The sequence below is a fragment of the Leptodactylus fuscus genome, chromosome 4, assembly GCF_031893055.1.
Source record: "Leptodactylus fuscus isolate aLepFus1 chromosome 4, aLepFus1.hap2, whole genome shotgun sequence".
Classification (NCBI taxonomy): Eukaryota; Metazoa; Chordata; class Amphibia; order Anura; family Leptodactylidae; genus Leptodactylus; species Leptodactylus fuscus.
Window position 1 is genome coordinate 120,689,164 of NC_134268.1, and position 18,120 is coordinate 120,707,283.

The window sequence follows — 18,120 nt, forward strand, 5'->3', positions numbered from 1 at the left end:
ATGGCGCACTTTACCACGCGGTGTTCGATTCGATTCGAACATGCCGAACAGCCTAATATCCGATCGAACATGAGTTCGATAGAACACTGTTCGCTCATCTCTATTTATTACCCTTTATCCTTTGTTTATTTTCATTGTAGAATAAATTCATTTTAGTATCTAAAAGAAAAAATAAATTTGCCCCAAATCTAATATTACTCGAAGTCAAAACGGACACAACTAAATACACTGATCTAAAAATAAAGGGAACACTCAAATAACACATCCTAGATCTGAATGAATGAAATATTCTCATTGAATACAGAACAAAGTATTCAATAAGAATATTTCATTCATTCAGATCTAGGATGTGTTATTTGAGTGTTCCCTTTATTTTTTTTGAGCAGTGTACATTACTAGTAGAGATGAGCGAACACTGTTCGGATCAGCCGTTCCGAACAGCATGCTCCCATAGAAATGAATGGAAGCACCTGGCACGGCGACCGGCCGTCGGCAAAGTGTACGTGCTTTCATTCATTTCTATGGGAGCGTGCTGTTTGGAACGGCTGATCCAAACAGTGTTCGCTCATCTCTAATTACTAGGTCTTGGATGGTCATTGCACATGGAAAAGCCACATCTTGGGACCCACAAGCACTCATGGCACTCTATGGACACTGTATTCTCCCCTAGAGGCATTGAAGGCACATGTGACTGTATTATTCCAGAGGAGTCCATAGTGCTGTATTACAGTATTGTAGAACACAAGTCTGCAATGCATGGGTTATGGGTTATCTGGTATACTCAACACAATTTAAGAGATTTTTTTCAACAATTGAATAACTAAATATAAATAAACTGAATAGTCATAAAAACAATAAAAATATAATTTTTTCTTACTTTTGAATGTAATTAACATTCAGATCCATTTAAAGGGATTTTACATCAGCACTAGTCACATTTCTTAGCCATCCCAAATGTAAACCAGAAATGTGAGTGGTGGAAAATGTTTTAGATTCAAAACTGAAATCATTTTATTCATTGTTCATAAAGCCTTCTGCTAGAATTCTAAAATTACATTTTGGAGTGCAGAAATGTGTAATGTATCCTCTGTTGGCTGGAAGTTCTCTCATTGCCTCGATGTGTCAATTCCTCTATTGGCTCTGAATTTTCTAGTCAGTTCTATGTCTATAAAATAAGCTTAATTGTCTACTTCAGCTGTCAGTAATTTACTTTAGTGATGTTAATACTAATTACTTAATGTGACAAATGTAAAATGACTGGCAGGCCAGGGAAAGTGTTAAAATTAATTTATTCCTTAACACTAATTTGTTTGAAAGTGTTTTCTGCATAAGACAATAATGGATATTTTGCATTTAGCAATATTTCATTAATTTCTGCTAAACTGCTCTTAAGTGTTGTGTTTACTAGAGATGAGCGAACAGAGTTTGATCTAGTACATGTTTGATCGGATATCAGGCTGTTCAAGATGTTCGATTCGAGTCGAACACCAGGTGGCAACCTCACTAAAAATTCGATTCAGGACAGGAACTATGACAACAGAGGCATCGAAAAAAAATCGAAAAAAGTAATTGGCTGGCTAAATCAGATGACCTCCAATTCATATGAATAGTGGATTTAATATCCGGTTCATATGAGACTGTGAACTATGTGACTGTGAGACAGGGATAGATGTACAGGCAGGGTTAGGGCTAGGGATTACCTTTATTTAGGTGGGAATGTCACTCACACAGCTCTTTGGGGCTGTATGTGGTCGGGATCCCTGTCAGCTTGCAATATGCACGAGCTGACTTTTTCCCATAGGATTGCATTGACCAGCGTTAATTTGCTGAATGCCATACAGAGTACAGCATTCGGCCAATCAACGCTGGTTCGGCCGAATGCTCGTCTGTGAGGAGGCGGAGTCTAAGATTGGACCAGAATGGAGACTGCTGTGGACCAATCTTAGACTCTGCCTCCTCCGGCAGAACCAACGTTGATTGGCCGAATGCTTTACTCTGTATGGCATTCGACCAATCAACGCTGGTCAATGCATTCCTATGCCGAGATGTAGCAGTGCAGGCCATGCGCTCAGCACTGCTACACCGGAGATGAAGCAGAGCTGAGTATGCGCTGAACCCTGCTGCACACTCAGCTCTGTTGAGAAGCAGCAGAGCTGAATGTGCAGCAGGGTTCAGCGCACACTCAGCTCTGTTACATCTCTGATGCAGCAGAGCTGAGTGTGCAGCAGGGTTCAGCGCATCTCTAGGCCAGAAAACTATTGAAACTGATGATAAATCTGATGACGCCAATGGTCCTACATGCAAAAAAATATTGCAACATTTCACGGCTTGTATGGCAGGGTTTTTTTTAACAAGCCAAGACAAATCAACCACATAGTGTTATTCTATGAAACTACCTTATTGTATATTTATCTGTTTCTCTTTAGATGCACTGAGCAAGTTTAATATAAACAGAATTGAAAGGAAAAGAGGTGCTGGGGGAAAGCCCTCTTTATAAAATGAGTTTTTTTCTGCAATGTCCCAATGTCTAATAGTAAAATGGGCATAAGTTAAACTAACTATATCAGTTTTCTGGTATAAATTAAGTCTCAAATTTTTGTGCAACTTCATTTTTGTGTAAAACAATGTAACTTTTAATGGATATCAATGAAAACACAAAAATGTGGGCAAAGTTCAGCCCTTGGCTATCTCCAGTTAGGGATTGGGGGAACATCTGCATTAACCATGGGTTCGGTCTAATTCACAAAAGGAGTAAGACACCTTATTCAGGATCAGTGGAGCTCTCAGTGGACAAATCCCTACCAATCAGCAATTTATTCTAGGATCAGGGGATAATCACACTCATTAGGGAGAGAGTGCACCTACAGGCGTATGGAGATTTATATGCCATTTCTACTCCGCTAGGGATTATGGGTAAAAAATATGCAAATCTTTTTTCCAGGATGTAATTAGGAGAACAGTGGCTCTGTTTGCTACCCTGTAGGGGCAGCCCCCATAACATCATGCATGACTCGTTTAGTGAGCCTAATAACATAATGCGGGGATTATTGCCAAACTAGTATTTCTATTCCAAAAGGAAAAGATTCCCAGCTATGGACAGCGCTGTTTCGATCTGTTGGATCTCCTCAGCATAGCGTAGGGATACTAGTGTGAGAGACTATAGACCAGGATCAGGGGATAATAATACTCAGCAGAAATGGCATGTAAGTCTCCGTACGCCAGTGTAGGTGCACACTCTCCCTAATGAGTATGATTATCCCCTGATCCTGGTCTATAGTCTCTCACTCTGCCAAACTAGTATCCCTATGCTATGCTGAGGAGATCCAACAGATTGAAACAGCGCTGTCCATAGCTGGGAATCTGTTCCTTTTGGAATAGAAATACTAGTTGTATTTTTAGATGTTATGGGGGCTGCCCCTAGAAGGCAGCAAACAGAGGCACTGTTCTCCTAATTACATCCTGGAGAATAGATTTGCATATTTTTTACCCACAATTTATTCTATGGATAATTAGTTTTCATGGCATAACCCCTTTAAGAAAGAGATCCTTTCAGCACAAGCTTGCATCTTTTAGGCGCAACATGGTGGCTCAGTGGTTAGCACTGCAGCCTTGCAGTACCGGAGTCCTGAGTTCAAATACTGCCTAGGACAACATCAAGGAATTTGTATGTTCTCCCCGTGTTTGCATGGATTTCCTCCTCGCACACTGATAGGAAAAAATGTACATTGTGAGCTCTATATGGGCTTGTAAAAAAGCTTGTATCTATCAGAGTGTGGGGGTCAACTTTGTGCAGCATTATAATTCAATTTTATTCCTCTATTTTATCATTTATATGGTTGCTTACAGACTAGACCTTGTTCCTTACAAGTTGTATCTTAGGCAATCTGGTTAAAGTCAACAATGTAATAGCAGAATCAGAAATCAGATAGATAGATAGATAGATAGATAGATAGATAGATAGATAGATAGATAGATAGATAGATAGATGACGGATGGATAGACAGACACTGTAAAGTTTGTTGAAGTATGCGGCTTCGTAGCTATTATTCCCTGAATTAACTGTGGCAATGATATTACTAATAGACACTTCTGCTTTGTATAACTAATATTATTTTATATTTTTAGTGCGACAATGCAAGAGGATTAAAGTCATTTTATGATGCTATCAAGTATGGACCTAATCACCTGATGGTTTTCGGTGGAGTATGTCCTTCAGTAACATCTATTATAGCAGAGTCTCTAAAAGGATGGAACTTGGTTCAGGTAAGAGATGCCCATTCACTTGGTTATTTTGCATACATTGCTTGATCAAACTTTGCATTTTAGGCAGAATATGAAAGAATGTAGTTTCAACAGTATTGTTGTGATATAGTCTATATAGTGATGTTGTGATATAGTCTATTTAGTCAGACTATAGACTATAGTCTGAAGTGAAACTGGAGATCATAGCTACAAGGCTGGTGCTGTGATTTTGGGTAACCATGTACATATATAGAGGAGAGTATTCAACAAATTATATATACTGCTAAATGCGTGTATACAGCACTTCAAGAAAGCTTAATGTGCCATATATTTTTAACCCCTTCCTGCTGCATTTTTACATTTTTGTTTTTGACTCCCCACCTTCCAAACCCCATAACAATTTGTACAATAAATAAAAAAAGTTATTGATTTTGGAAGGAGGGAAGTAAAAATTGAAAAATAGCTGTGGCAGCAACACAGTTAGATAGGTCAGGCTCACTTTTATGAAATTCTTTTTTCACCTCCTTTGCAGAGGTATTCATATATTTCAGAATATGTAAATTATTAATCGGAAGCACCACGGATGGTTCCAAAGTGACGCAAACGACTTCCTTCACCCCTTTCCTTCCTTCTTCAGTGACAGGAGCAGGTGAGATTTCAGCATAGCTCCCTAGCCCTGTCACCCAAAGAAGAGAGGGGGAAGGAAGGCATTCTTTGGTACTGTGGGGTATAGCAGTTTGGAGGAGCTGCTATAATCTAAAATCCATAAACATCTTTGCAACAGAGGCACAAATTTTCAAGGTGATAATAGTATTACATTCAGATGAGCCGCACTTATCTCACTGTGTTACTGGTTAATTCCCACTTATCAGATATTGATCGCTTGTTCTAAAGCTGGCCATAAGCTGTTCCTCATCCCCGAAGGGGTCCCTGAGATCCAGAGCATCAGGTTTTCAGCCTGTCAACTCAAATCTAGGGAGCTCCGCAGCTGCGTCAGTGTGCTGTGCAGGCCAATACTGTTACAGCCTGTGACAGAGCAGGGAGCTCTGCCAAAGACTGACAATAACGCAAAGAACGTTGTGGAGCAGGTGGCGTGATGGCGTCACTGCATTGCACCACCTGTGACAGTCCTACAGGGACAGACTTTGGCTGCTCCATTCATTATTGGAGTGTGGCAAGGTGAGTAAAAGATTTATTGTTTATTGGAAAGAGAAAGGGGATTTGATAAAGGGGCTATTAAAAGGGGGGGGGCTACGATTTATAGTGGGCAAATTATAAACTATAAGGGGCTATTGTAAGGGTGAACTGTTTTGTATAAGGGAGAACTGTTATACAGTATATGGGCTACTATATATAAGATGTAACTATTATTTATAAGGGGACTATTGTATATGATCGCTCTCCCTTACAATAGTCCTCTTATATGTTATAGCTCCTCCCTTATAAATTAATTATTTATAATGGGGAGACTGTTATATATAAGAGGGCTGTAATAAGGTGAGGGAGTTATATACCATGGGGCTATTTATAATATTATTTATAAGGAGAAAACTATTAATTATAAGGATAAATTATTATATATAGGGAGGACTATTATTAGGGGAAAACTTATGTATAAGACCCTAGCTGACTGTCTTAGCTTACACCCACCCAAGTAAAATTGTGTATAGCTCGAGGTACTCCTTGACCACATAAACTTGCTTTACCCGCCTTATAACAGTCATGTCAATGGCATGAAAGGTCAAATCAAAAACTCTCTTGCCCACCAGTAAGTCCTTATCACCCCTCAATATTTTCATAGTTATTAGAAGAGCTATGGTGGGCCAAGTCATAGCCAATAGCACAAAGAAACAAAAGATGTGTCAGTATTCTTTCATACCTATGTGAGCTAAATGAATGAAGTCATGTATTTTCATGGAGAAAAAGGTGTCATGTTGAGGTGAGCCTGACCTATCTGTGTTACTGATTTAATATGTATCATCCTGATGAATCAGTAAGATTTAGACTAGGCAGTTTTAAAATTCACCATATAATAAATCTGTTTCACTGTTAGAATTTTTCAATGTTAGAAGGTTTACATCACCTATGAGTTGATTTGGTTTCTGCTAAAATAAAACTACCACTTTAAGCTGCCGTCCTTGCCTTCGTCTGATTGACCTAGCAACTTATATTCTCTGAAGGTCCCGCATTTACAATAGTTGTATATGGTACATTTGGAGCAGTGGTCAATAATCCTCCTACAAATAAGTTTTTGTCCCATGATGTTGGCATTCCAAGTCAACCATTAACCAGTAGGCCGATGTGAGTCTAAACAGTATACCGTATTGCTAAATCTGTGTTTTGCATTGTATGCTATTCTTTAAATTCTAATTTAGGCCAGGGCCCCATGGACCGGAAATGCCGCGATATGCCCGCAGCAGAGACGCTAAAGGAAAAATTGTGGCGTTGTATAGTGCAAGCAAAGTGGAGGGGATTCATGCGAATAACATCCCCACTTTGCGGAAAATATTGCAATGCAGACACGCTGCGATTTGCAAAGCCGTTTCGGCATGTCAATTATATCTACGGAAACGCCGGCAGCTTTCCCGTAGGTATAATGTTAAGAAAAAGTCCGCAGAGGAAAACTCTGTGAACTTTCTCTTAAAAGCGCTGTGGAAAGAACCGCAATGCATTCACACAGCGGTTCTTCCTGCAGCGCTTTAGTGCTGCGGATACAGTCTGTGGGGCCTTAGCCTTAGAAATACTTTATTTTACACAGGTGTCTATATCCATTGTAGTTATCTAATGGGAAAGATTGTCCTCTTGAATAAAATGTTATTCTGCAATTTACTGAATGGTGGCATCTAATGTATAATGAATGCTCTACTTAAAAGCCTTTCATAATGTATACTCAGACATTACATTACATTTTACTCTGCAAGTTAGAAGTTTGCCTTTAGCTATGCCATAGGGCTTTCAGCCATCCAGGATTAACTTCTAAACATATAAATGCCTTTTGACATTAAGTGAGAACAGGTACTTGCATCCAGGCAGAATATAAAGTCTATTAATACATGTAGTTGAAAACATATGTGGGATTCACAAAAACAAAGGGAGGATGGATAGATAGATAGATAGATAGATAGATAGATAGATAGATAGATAGATAGATAGATAGATAGATAGGGATAGACATTTGTTAACCCCCTAATGTCTAATCATATACATATATGTCATCAGCAGAATATGGTTCCGACATGACGTCATAAATGTACGTCATTGACAATCAGGGTGGAAGTGTGACTGTGACTAGCAACAAGATTACTGAGTCAGACTGTTGGATAATTAATAATTCATAATACCTAACGGTTGTCTAGTAATAACTTCTATTAGATCTATTGTACTGGAATTTATTATACAAGTGTTTTTTCACTACTATGTTGAGCAATGTAATAATGTATGTATAATCCACTTGTATAGTGTATCCATTGTAGATGTGATAATACATTCTATTTCTCTAGATTTTTGTTTGCACTAGATCTTTCAACCCAAGGAAAATACAACTCTCCATTTATAGTTCTCTCTAGGTTCCAAAAGGGGGTAAACATAGAAAGTAGCTAGGTTAAATAAAGTTTACCAGTTAGGTTTTATGTATATGGTTATATTATGACTGTATACAACCTCATATTGTCTGCTAGAAGTTTCAGGGGAAGAACATCTTTATAATACAGTGTCATAAAGTGACATCTTAAAGCAGCACATGGAGTGCCTATGAGTTGACCCTGTAGAACAGAACTGCCGGAACTCCATGGGGCTAATTGATCAAGACCAGCTTGGTTCCACTTCAGTCTGGATAATCCCTGCCTTGCCATAGTTTGCACCTATTTTATGATAACATAGAATAGAACTTTATTGGGGAAATTGGTATGCCATGGTAGTAGCTGGATACAATACATTACAATACAATATAACACAACCCAGGACGGTCCGGTCATGGAAGGTGCTGAAGGGCCACTTCTGGAGGTCTTGACCTTACCCCTATTCTTCCTACTGGATGTTGTGATAAATACAATGATAGCAGTTGGAAGAACGATCTGCAAAACCTCTTGGAGCTACACCATAGATCATAGACCACTGAAACTACGATTCTGTGACATTATTGTATTGTTTAGCAGATGCCCTGGATTCAGCATGATAGATTTCAACTTCTCATGAATTCTTCTTTCCATGGTCTGTTACAAGCCGATTAGTGGATTGCCCATCAGCACATGAATATTCTTTGATCTAAACCATTTCACTGTAAGGGTGCATGCACACTACGTAACGCCGGGCGTGTATGAGAGCCGTACACGCCGGCGTTACAGCAGGGCTGCCGAACACTTCCCATTCACTTCAATGGGAGCGCTCGTAAACGCCGCTGTTACGAGCGCTCCCATTGAAGTGAATGGGAAGTGTTCGGCAGCCCTGCTGTAACGCCGGCGTGTACGGCTCTCATACACGCCCGGCGTTACGTAGTGTGCATGCACCCTAATTCTAGCTGTATATAGGGTCATTGTCTTGCTGGAAGGTGAATCTCCTTTTCCTTCTTAAGTCTTTTGCAGCCTCCAACAGGTTTTCTTCCAGGGTTGCCCTGCATTTAGTTCCATCCATCTTCCCATCAACTCTGACCTGCTTCCATGTCCTTGCTGAAGAAAAGCCTCCCCACAGCATGATACTGCCATCACCAAGTTTCACAGTGGGGATGGTGTGTTCAGGGTGATGAGCAGTGTTACTTTCCACCACACATAGCACTTTGCATTTAGGTCAAAAAAATTATTTTTGATCTCATCTTCCACATGTTTTCTGTGTCCCCTGTATGGCTTTTGGCAAACTGGAAATAACACTTCTTATATATTTCTTTCAACAATGGTTTTATTCTTGACACTCTTCCATGAAGGTCAGATTTGATGAGTGCATGACTTATAGTTGTCCTGTTGACCGATTCTCCCACTTGAGCTGTGGATTTGTGCAACTCCTCCAGAGTGACCATGGGCCTCTTGGCTACTTCTCTGACCATTGCTTTCCTTGCTCGATCTGTTAGTTTAGATTGAAGGGCATGTCTTGGTAAGTTTTCAGTTGTAGAATTCTTTATCCATTTTTGGATGATGGATTGAACAGTGCTCTTTGGGATGCTCAAGGCTTGGGATATGTTTTTATAACCTAACCCTACTTTACTCTTCTCCACAACTTTATCTTTGACCTGTCTGGTGAGTTCTTTGGTCTTCATGATGCTGTTTGTTCACTAGTGTTCTCAATCTCTAACAAACCACTGAGGCCTTCACAGAACAGGTGTATTTATACTGAGACTAAATTACACACAGCTGGACTATTAACTAATTAAGTGACTTCTGAAGGCAATTGATTGCACTGGATTTTATTTAAGGGTATCAGAGTACAGGGGGCTGAATACTTTTGCATTTCACACTTTACAGATTTTTATTTGAGTAAAATTTTGAAAACATGTATAATTTTCCTTACACTTCACTATTATCTTCTACTTTATGTTGGTCTGTCACTTAAAATCTCAATAAAATACATTTAAGTTTGTGGTTGTAAGATGACAAAATGTGAAAAAGTTCAAGGGGTATAAATACGTTTGCAAGCTAGTGTACCTTTATTCACACAAACATTAACAAAACATATCCTTTTTGCGGATGATAGGCTGTTAACGATCATAAACCTTCTGATGTCAGTCCAAAAGTTAATTCATACTCTCTCCTGTTTTGCAAGACTGTCGGTTCTTAAACTGAACACATCCTGAAATATTACATTGCAACATCCCTCCGGGCACCACAAAACTGATTATCCTGAACCTTTGTTTCCAGACTAGGGATACATTTCTACCATATCTAAGCATTAAACTCTGTAATTCCTTAGATGTCCACTTCAAATGGAACTATGCCACATTGAGACCAAAGCTTTTGAAGGTTTATGTTGCATGGAATTCCCCCACTGTTTCCTGGATAGTTAGTGTGCACTAGTTAATATGATTACCCTGCCGCACATTCTCTATTACTTTTGCATTCTTTCAACCCCGGTGACCACTTCTTTCCTAGCTACCCTCCAGAAGGAAATTTTTAACTTCATTTGGGTGTACAAGCGGCTGTGTGCCTACAATATATAGGCTTCCACTCAGAACACCATAAAACACCACATGGAGTTCCTGTGGCTAAATAATTTGTAATTGCAGGGGCATTGCGACTAGTGGCATAACTAGAATCTTGTAGGCCCCCTACCTCATCCCTACAGCAAATTCTTGATAGTGACGGTTAAGGAAGCTAAGGAATTTAATCAGCCCTAGTGTGGTTAAGGTAATCTGTGGGACTTCTTGGTTTATGGGCCATATGAAAGCTACAGTCTCAATACTGATGCCAGTGCTTATGGGCCCCCTAAGGCTCTTCGGTCCTGCTGCGACTGCACCCTCTGCACCCCCCCAAGTTACGCCCCTGAGTGTAACCCAGTGAACATGGTGCTGTTTTATGCATTAGGCTACAGGAGATTCAACTACAGTAAAAAGTTGAGTGCCTGGTATCTATTCGCTGTAACATGGTCAAAATATCCTTTATTTTATATCCTTATTTAGTTGTCCTAGTTGTCTCATACATGCGTTTGTATCCTGTTTCCATTGCCATTCATGTTTGTTTGTTATATTATATTAGATATATTATATTATTATGCCTAGCATGCAACAAAATAGCTCTGTCATGGCAAATGATCATAGATGCATGCCCTTTAGACTTCATATGCTATTAGACTTCATGTCTATGAAGGCTAATGGGCATATACTGTAGCTGTCGAAACAAACTCCCAATGTTCCACAGTGATTATTAGTACAGTATTTATCCTGATTATACTGACTTTCTAGAAAAATAATATCAGTCCAAGGGGCCATATCTCTTGTAGTTTTCTGAATCAATGAAATGAGGATTAGCAGGAAGTAAATGATTGAGCTTGATGGAGTTTATGTCTTTTTTCAATCTATTGACTGTTATGCAGTACATATCCATGCTGGAGCCAAAGCTTTTAAGCATTCACACAACAACATCATTAATAGATAGCTTATCTGTCTCCTGTAATTTTAACAAAATGGCATTAAGATACTTATGCTGCTAATCATGTTAGCTGCTGTAAGTATTGTATTCCCTAGATAGTACACAGTGGTATACACTGCCTGATGTGATGAAATCGGTCATTGCTAATAATTGCAATGTATTTTATTGTACAGGGCGTGGGATGAATATTTAACATATCTGTTACTTTTTAAATTAAGTAGTCAATGTAAGTGATAAATGAATCCATGAAAGAATTCCTTGTTTTTGACATATCTTTATTGAAGATTTTACATGCCGTAAACAAAGAAAAATAGCAATATGAGTCTACTAAAGCAAGTAGAATCAGGCCTGAAGCAGCAGGAATAACAAGATCCTATGGAGGCATGAATGTAATAGGAATGAAAGCATAATAAAAACACAGTGTTAGAGAACCAGTGAAATGATACAAGAGGAATACAATCAGATGTCTGAGGGAGAGGTGGAGGCCGGTGGGGGGAGGTGGAAGGTTCACAGTCATGGTGTGAATGGGAATGGTCAGGCTTACAAAGTTGGGAAGAAGGGGTGAGGAAGGCGGCTTGGAAGGCGGCAGAGTACTAAAAAGTATCATCCAACCTGAGTTCCATGACCAGGTCCTCCATACAACGTATGTATAGAATATCTTGAAGCCAAGCTGTCTTGGATGGTATTGAAGTGAACTAACACATCCTGGGTATAATGGATATGGTCGCTACTAGCAAGAGACCAGTTTACCAATCAGTTTCTATAATTCAAAGCTCTGTAAAATCCCTTTCACACGACATTGGCAACGCCTTCTAAACACTATCGTACACACTGCCTTCTCTCTCTCAGCTGTACACTTTTTACTATCTGCTCGGCATGACTCTATTGGCGGATGAACTCTTTATATTCTCCTCTTTCATTGCTATACACCACCCCCCGGAAGAAGGTTAGCGCCGAAACGCGCTGGAGATCAGGCCCTGTTAGGTATCCTTCGTGTGCGACGTCGCCATCATGGGTATGTCTGCTTGATTGTACTAATCTTATGTAGTATTTGACCTCTGCATTTCCTTCAGTAGGTACATATTATTGCATTAACATCCTTTGCATTTGGCTATCCTTCCATACTATCTTATGGTTTATTTGGCCTATATTAATTGACATACTGCACACTATACATAGTGTTGTGCTTTGTCCTCTTAGGCATACACCACACTTTACCATATTGTATGTATTGCACACATGTTTATATATCTTTTTGTATATTGACAAACTTTTTTATAGCCACTTGGCTTAGTTCTGACATATTGCTTATACATTTACTGCTATACAGTATATGGTGTGCCTTTTTGAAACATATATACCTTTTTGTACCTACCTGCATACTTACCCATGTATATTTTGTGATACCCACTACAGCCGGTTCCTCCAGACTGATAGCACTCTGTCCTCGCTTGTGTATTTTTATCATTATGGATTAATAAAGATTTTTTGTATTTTGAACATATTATTGTGCTCCAGTCACTCTTTTTTGGTTTTCAGTTATATATTTTTTGTGAATTTTGGGGCTTACCTTTTATTTTGGACCTACAGGTTAGGGACTCAATGGTTTGTAACCATGTTGTGATGTTCCCTTCTACCATGTTTGTTTCATTAGCAAGAGACCAATCAGTTTACATATGTGTTTTTTAAGTTTACTTGGAAAAGAAGGGGGGCTGGGTCAACCTCCAGCGTCTGTCTCCTGAGCTTTACTTAAGAGAGAAAATTTATGGCACGACTGGAAGATGGAGAGCAATACATCTGGTTGAAAAGAAACCCCAAACTCTACCTGCAAAGCCCTCAGTGAATGCTGGCAAGGAGTCGTCCTTAAAGCCTGATGACAAACTGTATATAACAGATCGGATCGGTGGCATGGATGGGGAAACACAGAGGCATTCAAATCGAATCAAAAGTCTATGGAAGTTTTGCAATTTTTTTTCAAGAAGGTGTAATAATAATGGAATTTTAAGTGGTGCCTACTGTGGAACATATAATACTTTGTGGGAGGGGACCCACTGTGTAGTATATAATACTATGTGGGGTGGACGTATTGTGGAGCATATAATACTGTGGGGGAGCGTACTGTGGAGCATATAATACGGTGGGGGGGGCTATTGTAGAGCATCTAATGCTGTGTGGAGGCTACTGGGGAGTATATAATACTGTCTGTGAGGTCCTACTGTGGAGAATATAATACTTTTTGGGGGAGCCTACTGTGGAGCATATTATACTGTGGGGGGGGCTACTGTGAAGCATATAATACTGTTTAGGAGGGCCTACTATGAAGCATATAATACTGTTTGGGGGTCCAAAGTGGTACATATAACACTGTGTGTGGGGGTCCTACTGTGGAACATATAATACTGTCTGACGGCCACTATGGATCATATTCTACTCTTTAGGGGCTACTGTGGAGCATATAATTCTGTGTGGGGGCCACTGTAGGGCAGATTGTACTGTGTCGGGGCCCTTCACTATTTATATCACACAGTATCTGTTTTATAGCAGATGTGATATTAGTACAGGCTTTAATAACATTGCACAATCACTATAAAACAGACCCTGTGCAAAGTAAATAATGAACATTAATTGTTCAAATGCAGAGACTTTTAACTTTCAGTACAAAGTTGTTTCTAAAATCCTATTCACATGACTGTAATTTGTAGGTCCATAACTGTCCACAATTGTGGATCCACAGAGTATTAAGGTTAAATTGCCGTGTTGGCACTTAGCTATAATTTAGTGGGTTTTGGGTTGCAGTTAGGGCACTCAGTCTCTAAAAGGTGCACCATCCCTGCTCTAGGGTGACTCAGAGTTTAGAATGGACGGAGTGGTGCCAGTCTTGAATGCATGCAGTGACCCAACACAAATAGTCAAATGGTATCGGGTACCATCCGAGACAGCTAAGCCTCATCTTTGTTTAGACTTGATCATAGTTTGCTTGGCGAATCTAGAGGGTTTCAAGGCCCAGATAAATTTGGAGAATGTTCTCTGGACTGTGGAGAGAAACTCATTAGGAAGAATGACAGGGATCATTTGAAAAAAAGTAAAGGAGTCTAGGGATGGAGAAACCTTTGTGTCCCAGCGGGTGAGGTCAGATTGGAGGGTATGTAAGATGGGAAGGAAGTTCAAAGATTTGTTGTCAGAGAGGGAACTGCGGAGATATATACCTAGATATTTGATGGCCTTTGGAGACCAGGGGAAAGCGAAGCGAGTGGACTAAAGAGTCGGTCAGAGAGATATTAAGTGCAGTACTCTTAAAAAGGTTAATTTTATAGTTGCTAAAGAAGGGCCATGTGCCAAATTCACATAGGAGGGAAGGGAGCACCATTAATGGTTGGATGATAAAGAGTAGCAGATAGTCCGCGAACGCTAAGATTTTAAGATCTAAGTCCAAGGTGCACAGTCCCTTTATGTCCAGGTTATGCTGGATGGTAACCAGGAAATGCTCCACGACTAGGGCAAATAGGATCAGAGAAAGAGGACATCTTTGACAGGTGCCATTATAAATGGTCAGAGGGGGCAAAAATATAAAATTAACCTGAAGGAAAGGTATCTCAATTTCTTGTTTTTTAAACACTTATGACTAATTCATCTTAAAACTGTTTTATTGAAGACAGTGGAGTCTTTAATATTTATATAAATCTTGCCAGAAGAATGTAAATTACACCATTTCCCCTTCCAAAGTATGATTAATCCAAATGTTGTTGGGATATTGTTGTAAGCTTATTAAGCTCGTTTTAGTAAAGAAAAACATAAATATATTCACGTAGCAATGTACAGCATTAAGCTATGTAAAAAATAAATGACAAAAAGTCTGTCATATGATGAAAATAAAAATATATAATAAAAATGTAGAATGATTTAAAGTATGAATCATAAAACAATTAAGTAGATTGAAAAGTTAAAGTTCACAATGCTTACTGTAGTAAGGAGAAGCTGTTAATACCATGCTGAAGCAAAAAGATAATATGGGTAATATACTGTATTAAGACTGTATTTTCCTATGCAGTATTATTTAATTATCGGACTAACGTGAGAATTAAAATCTATGCCAGTCAGGGACTTTCTCAGTTATAGTATATTTGTCAGAGCGAATTGTCCCCTTCCCCACTTGTCTTGGTCTTCGCCCTGCAGGCACGTTTGGAACAAAAAAAAAAAAAGCTGCACACAAAAGATGTGGCACAACGACTCCAATTTACATAATTTTCTGGCGCAAAGGGAATAGTAAATTCCCCCCCAGTGACAAGGCACTTTGGGTCCATTCACACAGAGGAAAATGATGCTGAATTTGGTGTTGAAAAAAAAGCCTTCCATTGACTTCAATGTGTTCCTTTTTCTGCACAAAGCGGAGACCAGGCGCAGATGTGAACCCGCTCTTAATTTGATGAAGTTAACTGATGCTGACTTATTTAGCTGGCTCAGGACTGCTGTACAGGTACATGGAGTCTCTACTGTACTTCTTTGTACCTTAGATGAAGACACTGTACCATACATTACTTCCTTACAACATCTATGCACACTTCTTTGTGGTGCATGGTATATTAACGCCTATTTCAATGTTTCCCTTCCAGTTATGATTGAACTCTTGGTTTCTTTGAGTCCTGATTTCTTTTTTTTTTTTTTTTTTTTTAATGTAGATTGTGAGCCCCACATAGAGCTCACAATGTACATTTTTCCCTATCAGTATGTCTTTTTTTTTGGAATATGGGATGGAAATCCATGCAAACACGGGGAGAACATACAAACTCCTTGCAGATGGTTTTTTGTCCTTGGCGGGATTTGAACACCAGGACTCCAGCGCTGCAAGGCTGCAGTGCTAACCACTGAGCCACCGTGTGGCCCCAAGAGTCCTGATTTCTGACGGCAGAAATTGTAGTAATAGTTCCCCAGGGGCTCCGCTGCAACCCTGTTAGTGAAAGTGACAGCCAGGAACCTATTAGTGCCCCAAAGCTAGTATTACAGGCTACTCTAGGCAGTCTAGGGATTAACATTGCAGTGTATTAAATAAGTGATCAGACTCCCTTGGGGTTCAAATACCTAGGGAATCAAAAAATAAAAGTTAGAAATTGTAAAAAAAAATGTAAAAAGTTGTAAAAATTAAATTCCCCCTTTCACTAGAACAGGAGTCACAGCAACCTTCGGTACTCCAGCTGCTGTGAAACTACAACTCCCAACATGCTCCATTCACTTCCATAGGAGTTCAAAGAACAGCAGAGAAAGTATGCATGCTGGGAGTTGTAGTTTTACAACAGCTGGAGAGCTGAAGGTTGCCTATCCCTGCCCTAGAACAGCTATAAAAATAACTAAATAAAGTGAAGTGAACATACACATTAGATAGCCCTGTGTTTTAAAATGCTTGGCCTACAAAGTTATAAAAATATTTCTCCCATACAGTGATCTCTGTGGGAAAAAATCTAGAGCTGTCTGATTTTGCTGTTTCAACTCTCATAAACATTTTTAAAAGCAACAGACTTTCCCCAAAGGTGTAAATAAAAAAAATACATTTGGCACCACAAAAAGACACCTTATGTAGCACAAGGAAATATAAAAAAAGTAATGGGTGTCAGAATGTGGCAAAGAAAGACAAAGGCCAAATTTTACTCTACTACCCTGGTACAACAAAAACGGAGTCTTTTCTAGAGGAACAGAGGCATCCATTCTTAGCTGTTCTCTTGGCAGGATATGTCTACACAGACCCTGCACCGATAAGCTGTTTCACCTAAAAGCAAACTATATACCAGGTATACAGTCAGAATTAGCTCTGCTCCAGTTCAAGTGAAAACTATTGGCACCACTGCTACAGTGTATAGAGCTGCATGTACTGTATACAGCTTCCAGTTCATACCATGTTCATACCACTCCCAGAAAATATTGCATTATTGAATTTTCTGGGAGTATATAAAATTAGCAGTAGGGAATGCCCCACAATGATGCCAATGAAAATCACCACTCATCCCACAAAAAAAGCCCTTAGCCCCACTACTGATTGCAACGTATTGTATTCCTTCAAATTGCAAAGGCCATTACTGATAGTGATGTCTTGTGTTCATTCATCAGTTGACGAGCAGGAAGAGCTAATTAGTAGCAGATGTGTCTCCCGCCAGCTTCTTCTGTAGAATAGGGTGTCTGGGTGTCTGGTTTCTGCCTCCTCACATTGTGCAAGGGAATTAACCCTTAGATTCCCCATCTCCATGGAGACTGTGTCTTTCACAGTGTTGTCTGATTTTGATGTGCAGGAGAAGTAAGGGTTAATTGATCTCATGATTAATCAACACATGATCTCTAGCTCCACATCTCTGCACTATGCACTTAAATGCACTTAAGACCGGGGCCCCACGTGACATTAAAAATATGGTGTTTTACAGTCCCTGCAAAGTGAATCCCATTCACACATTGCGGTAAAATACTGACTGAGGACTACCTGCGATTTCCAAAACCGTTGCGGCTTTGGAAATTCACAGCCTGTCAATTATACCTATGGAAACACCAGGGGGCCTCAAAAAATGCTCCAAAACTGCTTCAAAAATCATTTCCTAATTCCTGAGGCAAATTTTTTCCTCGCCAAAAAACTCCCTGAAAAAAGGCCTTCTATTGATTTCAATGGGTTCTGCTAGCTTTTTTTTCCACTAGCGGAATTTTCCGCTAGCAGAAAATTCCGCTAGTGGAAACAAAGCTAGCGGCACCCATTGAAGTCAATGGGAGGCATTTTTTTTTCAGCGTGGAAAATTCAGTACCAAATTCCTCACCATTTTCCTCATGTGAATGGATC

The 18,120-nt window shown here is 39.5% G+C and overlaps 1 protein-coding gene across 2 annotated transcripts in view; it reads left to right on the plus strand.

Annotated features, from left to right (window-relative positions):
* The window catches only part of GABBR2 (gamma-aminobutyric acid type B receptor subunit 2), a 639,056-nt gene that overhangs the window by 150,528 nt on the left and 470,408 nt on the right, over positions 1-18,120 (plus strand). For both annotated transcript variants that reach the window (XM_075270993.1, XM_075270994.1), the window contains exon 2: positions 4,126-4,263. In XM_075270993.1, coding sequence (XP_075127094.1) covers positions 4,126-4,263 — 138 coding nt within the window. The remainder of the gene's footprint in view (positions 1-4,125; positions 4,264-18,120) is intronic.